This window comes from Aricia agestis, chromosome 12 (genome assembly GCF_905147365.1).
Source record: "Aricia agestis chromosome 12, ilAriAges1.1, whole genome shotgun sequence".
NCBI lineage: Eukaryota > Metazoa > Arthropoda > Insecta > Lepidoptera > Lycaenidae > Aricia > Aricia agestis.
Window position 1 is genome coordinate 12432942 of NC_056417.1, and position 13240 is coordinate 12446181.

Consider the following 13240-nt stretch of genomic DNA (forward strand, 5'->3'; position numbering starts at 1 on the left):
TATTATTTTTTGTCCAAACATATTTAAAACTTATAACAGTAAAAATTTTATACTTTAAGAAACTAATGACATCTATGTAAATATATTCAATTAGTTTGTTAGTTAAAAAATAAGCTTAAAATTATGTTAAAAATGTTAGTAATATACACAAACAAGATACAAACTATAACAAAAAATATCCTTACTGTTTTAAAGACCTTACTAAAATTACTAAAACTAAAAGAAAGCAGACATAAAACTCTACCACAATAGCATTTTTTACTCGTCATCAGACTCGTCATTCAATGCAACATCATCAACATTAATAAATTCTATTTCTTCAGTGTCAAGTTCATTGAGGCTGGAACTAATCTCTAAAAGACATTTTAAATCATCATTTGGGTCTGCTTTTTTATGCCTTAATATCGGCCGAACACTCGACAACTAGGGATCTGAAGATATAATCAAACCATGAAATACGTCTTCATTTCTCTTTTTTCGATCCATTTTGCGGAAATGATTTTCTGGTAACTTTCGAAAGTCCTTGTTCCTAGCTTCAGAGGCTTATTCCTAAAGATGTCCGATAGGAATAAATTTGAAATGTGCAATGATGTCTGCACCATGTATCAATAATTTATGGACACTTGAAGGCATGTAGTGCATGTAGTGTAATAAGTTTCGAACAAAATAGATTCGAATAGTTTATAAAACAAATAATATTTATGTACTCACGTCCAAACGGACAATTACGGTCACAAGTATTATAGCTTGTAGGAATCGTCTAAAATAGCACAACAATCGCTGTGAATACCAAGGTGTCATTTGTAATCAGTTTCAAACAAAATAGATTCGAATAGTTTCTTTCATAAAAAATAAATATATGTACTCACGTCTAAACGGGCAACTACGGGTACAAGTATTATAGTTCATAGGAATCGTCTTAGGTAGGACAACAATCGCTGTGAATACCAATGTGTCAGTTGTAATTAGTTTTAAACAAAATGGATTCGAATGGTTTCTTTCATAGAAAAAAAAAATACATATTTATGTACTCACGTCCAAACGGGCAAGTACGGGTACAAGTGTTATAGCTTGTAAAAATCGTCTCAGGTAGGACAACAAACCCTGTGAATCCCAAGTTGTCAGTTGCTGTCAGTCCGGAATAAAATGGATTTGAATGATTTTGGCCATAGAATTTTTTTTATTTCTGTAAATTATTTCCAAACGGGCGAGAACGGGCAGAAGTGTTATTGCTTGTAGGATGCGTATTATGTAGGACAACAACCCCTGGTTAATCTCCACTTTACAGTTGTTGACAGTCCAAAAAAAATGGATTGAGTGTTTCCTCCCATACAAAAAAAATTTAAATCGCTTATATTACGCAAACAAATTAACTAAGGAGTTTTATATCCTAATATTTATAATAGAACAATGGCCTACAATGTTCCTGGCCAAAAAAAACAACGATTTTCAACAATCGAGTTCTATGAGTATGGAGCGTCGAATTTGGGACCACAGTGCGGCGCGAGCACGCCACACTCGCCCGCACGTGGCGTGCTCGCGCCGCGCTCATGTACGTGCTCTAGCAGACCCTGGGGCGAAATGTTATTGTTACATTGCAAATATACTAGATGGGGTTGATTATTGGACTGCACATAGACATCGCGAATCGCGAATGGACGGTTCGCGAAAGCGTTCCAAACACAGTCATAAGGATGATATTATCAGCAGTGCTGCAGAATCTTTTACTTACTTTTAATATAAATATAAAAGTAAGTAAAAGCTTCTGCACCACTGCTAATGATATCAGAAATTGCCTGCCTACTTTGAAAAATGAATTTAAACTTACCAAGAAGTGATCTTCATGGAAGAAAGTCGTACCCATAAGCCGGTCGAGAAACCGACAATCCTTGTACAGATACAAAAGTTTCCGCATTATCTAAACAGAAGAAAGAATTAAGAAGAATAGCAACTTAGTATTCGTAAAGACGAACAAACAGGTAGTGAAAAATAAAAATCCTTCCTGAAATTAAAGCGAAAAAAAAACAGGAAGGCAATCTACTTCTTCTGATTGAATCGTCGCCTTGTGTGAATACATTCATTACACTCTTCGTGTATAATACACTCATCTCTATATAGGAACCTACCTCCTGGCTCTGCAGCGTGGGATGCTTAGCGAACATCTCCTCCAGGCGGCGCATGGCGACCCGGCCGCGCTCGAGGTGCGCCGCGACGCGGGGCTCCAGCAGCCGCGGTAACGCCGCCTCGCCCTCCGCCGTCGTGGGCGCTGTCATGGCCGCTATAATATGTAAAATTATTATTTTAAATTAATTCGGTGAATAGGTGTATTTTTAACGACACGTCACTAGTCAGTCGGCAACATAAGTCATCCTAAATACAATACTTTATATTATTTTAAGGCTTAGATTCTGACCCCTTACTGTAACTAAGCTTAAACAAGAATTTTCAACCACTGAATAAAACAAATAAAATGGGTGGGCACAAACTTTGGTGGTATCCGGATGGGAAAAAAAAGTTTCTTACTCGCGAGTAATTTTAAACACGCAAAATTATTGAAAATAATGACGGAGACAAAATTTAATTAATGTGTTTGGGACGGCGCAGCGAGCGCGTTGTTAGAGCGCATAGCTCTATATGTGCGTCTGCGTAAGTGCGAGTGTGTGTACGCACGAGTTCGAATGTAGGTTATGTACGTGCGTATATTATATTAACTCGGTATGTATGTGCGTGCGTGCATGTTTGTGTACGTATACGCACCTGGCAGCGGAGGCTGGTCGGCGGGCGGGGCTGCGGGCGCGTCGGGCGTGCGCGGCTCCGGGTCATGGGCGGAGCTCTGCGTCTCCCACGAATCGTCCGATGCGGACCCCTCCGAGCCCCACAGCTCCCCATCCTCGCTGTCGTACTCGCCCACCTGATATAAATTAATGTTATTATCTACGGATACTTTTAACCCTCATTGGCGAATTTATGGGGTACTAGATAACACCCATATCTCAAAATTAGTTTATCGCGCAGTAACCGTACATTTTTCCGGGATAAACAATTTCCTATGTCCAATAGCGGGATTCAAAGTATCTCCATAGCAAATTTCGCAAAATCGGTTCAGCGGTGTTAGGCGACACACACATTTGCATTTATAATATTAATATGTATTAATGACAGTAATACACAGTACAGACCTTGTACAAGTCCTGTGGCCAGCACATGCTCGTGTGTCCGTCAACCCACCACACCTTCACACGACCGGACGGGAAGTTGTCTATCACCTGCGGAAACACAAAATATTATATAAATACGAATCAATATGGAAATTGAACGACTTAGAGCGAGATTTATATAGCTCAACTATGTCAACGGTGACTTGCCGATACTTCCAAAAATTCCTTCAGGTTCTTTACGCTATCTCTTTCTCGCACGTCGCCGGAAATGTTGGCGTCGGAGATGACGACAATGCCCGAGCAATGTATGTGTAAAACCTGTAGAAATATCCATTAGTAATGGATATTTCTACAGGTTTTACACGCTATCTCGTTCTCGCATACTGTCCACACATATCGCTGTGTGCAGTTGGCGTCTTCGTCGGTGAAGTTGGGACGCGGATGATGACGATGCCTTGCCGATATTTCCGGCTTCACATTGTATAATATGTCTCGTTCTCGCACACTATCAACACATATCGCTATCTCACCTGTCCTGCGGTGCAGTTGGCGTCCTCGCCGGTGAAGTTGGCGACGCGGATGACGACGGTGCCGGGCCGGTACTGGAAGTCCGGGTGGTCCTTTAGATCGTACACGCTCATCTCACTCTCGTACAGCATCTGTGGCCTGTAAATGTGTTCAACATGTAACTAGACTAGTTCAGTCGTAGAACAAATGGAATTAATTGCCGCACTCAGAGTAGAATATTAATTACTTAACTGTAATCAATTAACTGGCAATAAGAAACATAATATTATATCGTTAAAACAGTCATATTCCTCCAAATTCATGAAATATTTTTACTAGATGTTGCATAGTTTGTCATAGCGGAACCATTCGTTTTTCCGGGATAAAAACTTAGTCAGCAGTTTCAGCTTGAAGAGGTAACAGAAAGACAGCGACACTATGTTTATGATATTAGTGTGGACTGTAATAAGATAATAAGACGTCACATGTACATCAGAGCATTACGAATTGATATAAAATAATACTTACACAGGCTCGTCTGCGCTCGTGTAGGTGCGGTACCAGTGCACGATCGCCGTACGTCCGTGGTGGTCGACTCGCTGCACCACGCCGTACTCTCTGTGCTTGAGCTAAATAAAAATATTGGTTAATAAAAGATGCTACTTCAGAAATCACAAACAATCCATAAGTATGAGTTGACGATGATAAAATTAAATTTATTGAAGAATACTTATCATCACTTTACAAATACTTATAGTCTGTCAAGAAAGTGAAGAAATTAAAAAGTGGCAACATGTGTGTCATCCTATTCAAATCAATCTAAGAAAAAGGGATGACACAATGATGTTGCCACTTTTTAATTTCTTCACTTTCTTGACCGACTATACATCAAAATAGATGCGTTCGAATATGACAACGCTGCAAACAATAGATGCGTTCGAATATGACAACGCTACAAACAGACGAAAGTGCTGCTAATGTCGAGGAGTCCGCACTTACGTGTGTGCGTAACATATTAAGGACGTTTGTCTACCGCCGCCATCATCGGGACGTCACCAACAAAAATTTAAATAAAATGCCACTTTATGATGTAGGGTTTCGGTTTCAATTTGCTCTACGCCACTATAAATCAGCGGCAGCATGGGTCGCTAGACCAATGTCGGTAGAAAATGAAACGTCAGAAAGTGGTATTTTATTTATATTTTTGTCGGTGACAAGTGACAACCAGATAAAACTAACCTAACACAGTCATCAAACGTTATTCTATGACACCTATATGCTACCTATATATTTTCAGCATTTATATTTCATAATAACAAGCTAAATACCTGTTGGTTCTCCTCAACGTTGGCAGCACCATTGATGACGAAGTCCCCGGGGAAACACTCTTGCCCGTCCAGGTGGTGGATGGGATACAGTTGAGTCGACGGTATACCCATCTCGATGGTTCCATCCTGTGCAAAAAAAATTAGGATCGACATCGTAACAATAGGTTTTATAAAAGTGGTTAAGGTAAGATTTGCAACATAAACACAAATTACCTACCACCACCTAATTCCTATCCTAAAATAAGCGGCAAGGAACTTGCAAATAAAAGCATGATCATCTACGATGAGTTGATTACTAATGGTCAATGTCGATTAGGCATGCTATAGACAGCTTTGCAATCATCGTAATCCATCATGGCCCAAAATGGACTGATGGCTTTAAAACTTGATAAAATTGATATCTGTTATTGTTATGTCTACATGTTATTCGATATTGCAATAGTAATATTTTAGTTTGATATAACGTTGTTATCGATTTCGCTATCTTAAACGCGATTAATGCTACCGTATAATGTGTGTTCTTGTATTCCCGCTTGTCACACAACCATTAGGGTGATTTATTTATTTATTTATTAAAGTTAATTACGACGGGTCACCCCAACTACAATAATTAACTACAATCTGACTAAAATTAAAACTTAAAATTAATTATGACATTGTTACAATACATACACAAATTAAATTAAATAGTAATAGAAGAAACCCTTTCGTACTTACATTCACAAAATCTTACTCATGCTCTCTTCACATCCAACCACTTATCAACAAACACATCACATTCAGGATTGGCCGACAGAAGGGCGTTGAGCAAGTTTAGTGCTCGGTACAGCGGGGACTCAGCTCTCGCGACAGTCCGACATGTCGGCAGTGCGAATAATTTTGGCCGACGGCTAGGACGGTGCTTTAGATAGTTGTCAGGCACAAACAAGCGGCACATTAAGGCATGGAGTTCAGGGCAATCGATTATATTGCGAAGGATTTTTAAGGCAACCAATATTAGGTCAACGCCTCGTCGGACCTCTAGAGATTGGTAACCTAAGGTACCCAAGAGATAGCCAGTTGGGTACATGTAAGGGTAGTATCCGTACACTTTCTTAAATAAAAATCTGAGAAACGCCTTTTGGATTTTTTCCAGCATCAGAATTCATGTAGCTGTGGGAGCCCAGACACACGCATCTGTTTCTAGCTTGCTGCGTACTAGTGCAATTTTATAACGGCGGGATTTTTAAAGTCCTTAACGTTGCGGAGTACAAAACCTAGACATTTAAAACTGTCTTGAGCCGTCGCATATATGTGGTCCCTAAACGTAAGAGTTTTGTCTAAGTACACCCCTAAGTCCTTGATACTATGGACAATTAAAGATGATCGGGTGTAGCTTCCGCCCATAAGTCATTACGCTACACTTATTCATATTAAACAAAAGGTTGTTGGAAATACTCCAGTGTTGTACAGCATCCAAGTCCTTTTGTAGAAGAAGACAGTCATAAAGAGATTTTATGATCATAACAATCTTGAGGTCGTCGGTATACAGTAAACACTTAGCAAACTTAAGAATGGTTGTAAGATCGTTAATAAATATAAGAAATAAGAGAGGGCCCAACACTGACCCTTGGCTAACACCAGAGCGTGTATGATAAGGGGCACTCTCAAAACATCCATACCTCACAAATTGCTTCCGATTACGAAGATAATCTGCAAAAAAAACGAACAAGACCAGGAGAGAACCCAAGAGCGCTCAACTTTTTGAGCAGGACATCATTACCGACTCTATCAAAGGCTTTGCAGAAATCAAAGTATAGAACGTCCACTTGATAGCCTGCGTCAAGAGCCTTAGAAATTATGTCGACGTGAGCTAGAAGATTCGTACTGACAGAGCGACCAGGGCGGAAACCATGCTGGTTGTCAGAAAGAATTCCACGGATCTGTTTCATTAATATATTATGAAGTGCCAGCTCAAAAAATTTGGCAACAGAAGGCAATACAGTCTGTGGTTTTGGGAATAGGTATGACCCTCGATAATTTCCATTGTTTAGGATATATTCCGGCTTTGAGTGATGTGTTGAACAGGTGACATAACGGAACGGTAAAGATGTCTTTGCACGCTTTTAGGACTTATGGGGGTACACTATCAGTGCCTATCGAGCTGTGTGCTTTTAGCTTGTCAATAGCCTTTTCTACGTCACCAGGGGTTAAAGACGGAAGAATTTTATTAGTTCCCACTGCATTTACAGACTCTAAATTGGGATCTAGTTTAGGTATATTAGGGAGAAAAACGCTAGAGAAGTATCGAGCAAATGCTTCTGCACTTTTAGTTCCAGAATAGAAAGAACCGTTAAATGATAAAGTTGGTTCAAACCCACCCTTAGATTTTAAATTGGAAATGTGCTGCCAAAATTGCTTTGGATATTTGAACAACCTGCTTTCGACGGCAGAGCAATGGGAGCTATACTCGGCCTTTACTTTCATTTTCAGTTCCGAACGCAGATTCTTAAATTGAGTGTAGGTTAGCTCAGAACGAGTACGTTTCCATTTATTATGCAGTCGTTTCTTTTGTTTTAGACCACTAACTATATCTGCAGTGAACCAGACAGGATACCGCCTGTTGCCCGAAGATTGTCTTTTTTTCATGGGAAAAGTGTCGAAAGCGTTATACAAGATGTTATAAAATGTATCGGTAGCAGTAGCATCAGTATTATCTAGAACATTGTGCCAAGGGGCAGTTTTCAGAGTATGGTATAATTGCACAAAATCAGCTCTGGTAAAATTGTAATCGTGCCGGTTGTCGACGTTACTAGGTTCCATAGCCTCAGTGGGCTTACACGACACGATGGAGACAGTAACGTCAAGAGGAGGATGATATAGGTCAATCGGGACCAGTTCCATTCCCGGTACATAGTCACAACTAGCGACAGCGCCCTTCCGCGTCAAAACAACATCCAACTTACTCCCACGCATATTCATCACATCATTTATACGTGGGAGAGCCATGCTTCGGCACGAATGGGCCGGCTCGACCGGATAAATACCACGTTCTCACAGAAAACCGGCGTGAAACAGCGCTTGCGCTGTGTTTCGCCGAATGAGTGAGTTTACCGGAGGCCCAATCCCCTAACCCCTACCCTATTCCCTTCCCTACCCTTAACTATTCCCTTCCCTTCCCGACCCTCCGCTATTACCCTATTCCCTCTTAAACGGCCGGCAACGCACTTGCAGCTCTTCTGATGCTGCGAGTGTTCATGGGCGACGGAAGTTGCTTTCCATCAGGTGACCCGTTTGCTCGTTTGCCCCCTTATTTCATTAAAAAAAAATCATACATATTACAATAACTTAAGAAATAACAATAATATTTTTTTATGGTAACAGATGCACTATTCATATTGAGGTCTCCTAAAATTATGAAATGTCTCTTCAAGATAGAAATTATTTCTTCGACCTTGTAGAACCATGACATATACTCATCATCTGCCGCAGTTGGCTTGAGGTAAACAACGCAGACGTAAATTAAGGAGCCCAGATAGGAGAAAGAGGCCCACAAATCCTCCCCGTGATCAGTTTCGAGTTGAAGACATCGGTTCATTATTATGCCTGGGCGAGATGCAAGCAAAACTCCGCCTCCAAAAGATAATCTGTCTCTGCGTAATATGCTCCAGTTGCCTGCAGAGATTTCATTGTCATCAATCGAAGAGTCTAAGAACGATTCGGTCACAGCTATAAGGTCATGTTCAGTAATCATCATATTAGATCGCCACGTAGAAAGTTTTGTTTTGATACCTCTTACATTTTGGTACAGGATATGAACGTTTGTATTTCGGACTTTGGGAGTGGGTGTGATGGTAGGTACTTTGAATTCGGGGCGATGACCGAGTTCGCCTACCTTGAACTTCTGTCCAGCCAGTTTCTTCCAAGGAGGTAGTGTTTTGGGCAGTTGCTGGGGGCAGAGAGGAAATGTCTTGCCAAGCGGATGATATATCGTTTCCTTTGTCATCAATAGTATTGCCGGACAGAGCGACTGGCTGCGCTGCATGGGTGCTAGGCTGCAAAGTGATAGCATTTCGCTTAGAAGGATATGCATCTGGTCTTGGTCGGGCATTTTTAGAAGATTTAGCACGAGATGTTATGGTATCGGAATCAGCTTGGCCTTTCTTTGCAGCTTTGGGGCATGTAGACAGCTGGGTTTCTGAGAGCTTCTTCGCGGAGGTCTCCATAGCACTTGCACTGGAGGATGGAGTACAGTCAGCTTTATACACTGACGACTGCAGTTGTTTTTGGAGACTATCTATTTTTTGATTTAATACATTCACTGTCTGTATAATTTTAGCATTAAAAGGCTCAAGAACACGAGTGATCATTTCGGGTATCTTTTGTTCGAAAATTTTCACTAGCTCTTCGTTAATGATTTCTCGCATTATGTTATGGTCGTTAGGGCCATTTACAGCTTTAACATGAGCTCGACGAGATCCACGAACAGTTGTAACATTTTCAATAGACATTGGCGAAGAAAAAATACCTGGAGTCCCAATAGAAGGCTCGCTATGATGGGTAGTGCGAGATCGTATAGGGGTTTCAGAGTTATCCCCTCTAGGAATTTTGCACCGGCATTCCTGGCACGTCCAGTTCGTGGTGAACTCAGGGGTCAGTGTCGCCCGAACATCGCCTGAGATGCCTGCGCACACGGTGTCGTAGAAACGTCGGCACTTTGAGCATCTGATTTTCTCTTCGATTATGTAGTTATTACATACAGAGCAGTTAAAAGATAACTGTTGTGACATTCTGCACAACTCGGATTTCTTGTGGCAAAAAAACCGGTTTATAAGAAGAGGAAGAAGTGTGGCTGGTAACACCGCTGCAATATAGTCTATGTGAGGTGACAGTACTCGAGGTGCATTGTCACTTGTCACCTGTCAGACGTCAACCAGTTCAATTCGACGGGTGCAAAGTAAAAAAAGTCATCTGCAATTTTGAGTTTTTCGTTTTTTTGTAGAAACTAGCTTAAAATATCATGTTCTACAACATACCAAAAACAAAAATTCAAATATCACCTTATTTTTGGTACTTTTGTCACGTAAAAGAAGACATCTACTCTTGTTTTGTGAAATTGCACGATGTAGATGCGGATAACTACCGCTGGTCGTCTATACGCGGGACGCGCGGGGGTCATGTTATGCGGCATAAGCGGCTATCTGCCATATAGCTTTTTCTACGTTGCGATTGTGATTTAGATGTCTCAATTTACTTTTGCAAATTAGTATTGTTTATTATGTTTATGAGTACCTATTTATGTTAATTCTTATTGTTAGCTATATTAATTGACTTCTAATTTGTTACTGTTATTTTTTACTGTTTTTTCATGTTCAGAAAGTCCAAAACGACTTTTTAAAGAAGTTGAAAGTTTCCAGAACATAAGTGATAGATTTATCGAGCAAAATACTGTGTTGCCCGATGAAATTATTGAACATCTTATAGAAAACCTTGATGTGTCACCGATGAAGACAAATGAATATAAGTTAACTTTGTAAGATAAGTCCCCATGATCTGAATACTCTAGGCCAGTCACACCAGTTCACTCTCAGTCTGAAATATAAAATGATTTTGAAAATTTGTCGATCTCAGCAAATTAACAAATACGCCAACACCCTCAGAATACAGTTCATCACTTCAAGTCCGCCGCGTCCATTATCAGTATTAGATCAAAATATTATATATTCTTTTTTATTAAACAGATACTTTGATCTCATATAATCTATGACCTGCTTGAGTTTATTAACTCAAGCAGGCCATCGAGTATATCGTCCCTCTCAAACTTTAAATCTTCTATAGACAACACCATTGATGCTTCTTCGGCAGTGGAGGCATCAAGTGAATGTTCTACGCCTTCCTCGTTAAACGGTAGAAAAAGACGTCAGTTAAATATTAATCTAAAGAAAAGGCGATTGAGAAATAAAGACACGTGTATTGATACGAGACGTAAATTACGACAAAATTTAGGTAAACAATTACATCAGTCCAGAAATGGTAAATTGCAACCTGCGTAACATCATATCCCGGCATTTGCAAGTTCTCGCGAAGTTTTTCTATTAACTTATCTTTGACCGGTTTTGGGATCTCTGTGATCACGAGAAGCAATTGAGAAATCGTTGAAATAAAATTTCATTTTGTGTTCTGAAAAATCGTATGCACCCCTCCGATGGTGTAAAACGTCCGGCGATGCTTATGATGTTATAATGAACCCATCATGCTTACAAGTGCCAAGTACAAAGACTTAATAAGCCTCTGCCTAAATTATAATAATTTACAACATAGTTCCTGTACTGATAATGATACTGAATAATTTTTAAATTAGTTTAAAATAATTAAAGTATTGACACAGAATTTCATTTTTGTTGTGAGAAAATACGATTTTTACGAAAGTAAATGAATGATTCCTAAGTATATCCATACTAATATTATAAATGGGAAAATATGTTTATTTATTTATTTGTTTGTTTGTCCTTCCTTCACGCTCTAACGAAGAAACAAATCGTATTGTTTTTTGGCATAAACTTAATTGAAAGGATGAAAAGTAACATAGGCTACTTTTGGTCTTGGAAAAACATCATGTTTCTAAGGGAGCTTACGGGAATATTTGCAATTTACGCGATTTTCAAATTTCACGCGAGCGAAGCCGCGAGCAAAAGCTAGTATTTCATATTTTAACTTCCTTCTAAATCGTGTACCTTGCACCGAATCGACAACGTAGAAAAAGATATCTACGCAATTATGTTCTGAACTTGGTGTGTTTAAGATGTAAAACGTTTAACTACATATTTTAATAATATAAGTTACTTTTAATAATAATTTTAATAATATAAAGTGTTACACTTTACGTAGTTACTGATAATCGTGCTAGTAATCGGTAAAAATACTTTAATAAATATAATTTTTAATTCCCACGTAGAAACGACCAAGTGGTAGTTAACTCAGTTGTCATATTTTCAAGCGCAATGTAGATGCAGACAACTACAATATCTCGTAAATTAAACATAATTAGAAGAAATTAAATATACATGTGGATTCATTAATAAATAATGAAACAATGATGAAAATTTCAATAAATTTCATCGGAAATTGACAAAATGTGAGCATTTTTTCCTATTATGCGCTCTCCTGAAAAGTTGCTGTTTTGTAGATGACTCTTTTTACTTTGCACCCGTCGAATTATTTCAGGCGGTGTAAACAAAGTATGACAGCTGTTTTTACAAATTTAATAACGAAAAAATAGTTTATTTGGTTCAAATCTTTGCTGATTGGATAATTTTCAGCCAAAAAAAGTGTCTTGAAGATTGTATTTCAGCTTTACCTGCACGCTTCTTTAACTCTTCAAGGTGTTGTTTAAGATATCCATTAGACATTAGAGACATATATTTTATGTCAATTGTGAGCTATTTCTATCTCTAGTAGGGCAAAACCAGAGATAGATCAAATATTGGGAACGGCCGTTAGTGTATTCGGCAGCCGAGGACTACGAATTCTTTTAAAAAACTCGAGGAGCAAATCAAACACAGTGTTTACTTTTAGGCTCGCACACACACGCCTTGCTCTGTAAGCGCCTAAACGGTCCCCTAGACGATCAATTTTATTGTGCAATATCACGTATTGTGCAATACTGTTGACCGTCTAGGGTTAATATTGAACGCACGCGCCTTTCAATCTTATCGTCAAATAATTGTTCAATGATATTGCACAATAAAATTGATCGTCTAGGGGCCCGCTAAAACGCGCCAGCTCTGATTATTTTCGTCTTCCTCTCTCTCTACAGTCAGAGCGGAGGCTCTCACCTGCCACACGACGTTGGCGCGGCTGGAGGTGTGAAGCGTCTCGACGACGACGCGGTCGCTGCGGCGCGGCGGCGGCGCGGGCGGCGCGCGGCGGGCGGCCCGCTTGAGCCGCTTGCCGCGCAGCAGCCGCACCGCTAGCTGCGGCGAGCGAGCGCCGCGACCGGAGCCAGACGCGGCGGACGAGCAGCGCGACGACCAGGTGGCGCCACTGGAAACATTGTTAGTTTAGTTAGCAAGCAATGTATGACTTTATTCCATTTTTTTTATCTAAAAAATTATGACGTTCCTGCCTAAAGGTCTTAACATAAGCAGAAAGTCACGCTCATTTTATGTTCGTTAGCTTATGTAGCTTAAGACGACGCAGCGCGAATTCGGTGAATAAATAAAGTATATAGAAGGACGAAACGTAACGCAGCGACAACGCAACGCAGCA

The 13240-nt window shown here is 39.9% G+C and overlaps 1 protein-coding gene across 3 annotated transcripts in view; it reads right to left on the reverse strand.

Moving 5' to 3' along the window:
- The window catches only part of LOC121732538 ((E3-independent) E2 ubiquitin-conjugating enzyme UBE2O), a 38712-nt gene that overhangs the window by 17016 nt on the left and 8456 nt on the right, over nucleotides 1-13240 (reverse strand). For all 3 annotated transcript variants that reach the window (XM_042122458.1, XM_042122457.1, XM_042122456.1), the window contains exons 9-16: nucleotides 12808-13015; nucleotides 4994-5119; nucleotides 4194-4294; nucleotides 3689-3824; nucleotides 3180-3266; nucleotides 2758-2911; nucleotides 2127-2278; nucleotides 1829-1918 (exon numbers count right to left, since the gene is read on the reverse strand). In XM_042122458.1, the coding sequence (XP_041978392.1) occupies nucleotides 1829-1918; nucleotides 2127-2278; nucleotides 2758-2911; nucleotides 3180-3266; nucleotides 3689-3824; nucleotides 4194-4294; nucleotides 4994-5119; nucleotides 12808-13015 (1054 nt within the window). The remainder of the gene's footprint in view (nucleotides 1-1828; nucleotides 1919-2126; nucleotides 2279-2757; nucleotides 2912-3179; nucleotides 3267-3688; nucleotides 3825-4193; nucleotides 4295-4993; nucleotides 5120-12807; nucleotides 13016-13240) is intronic.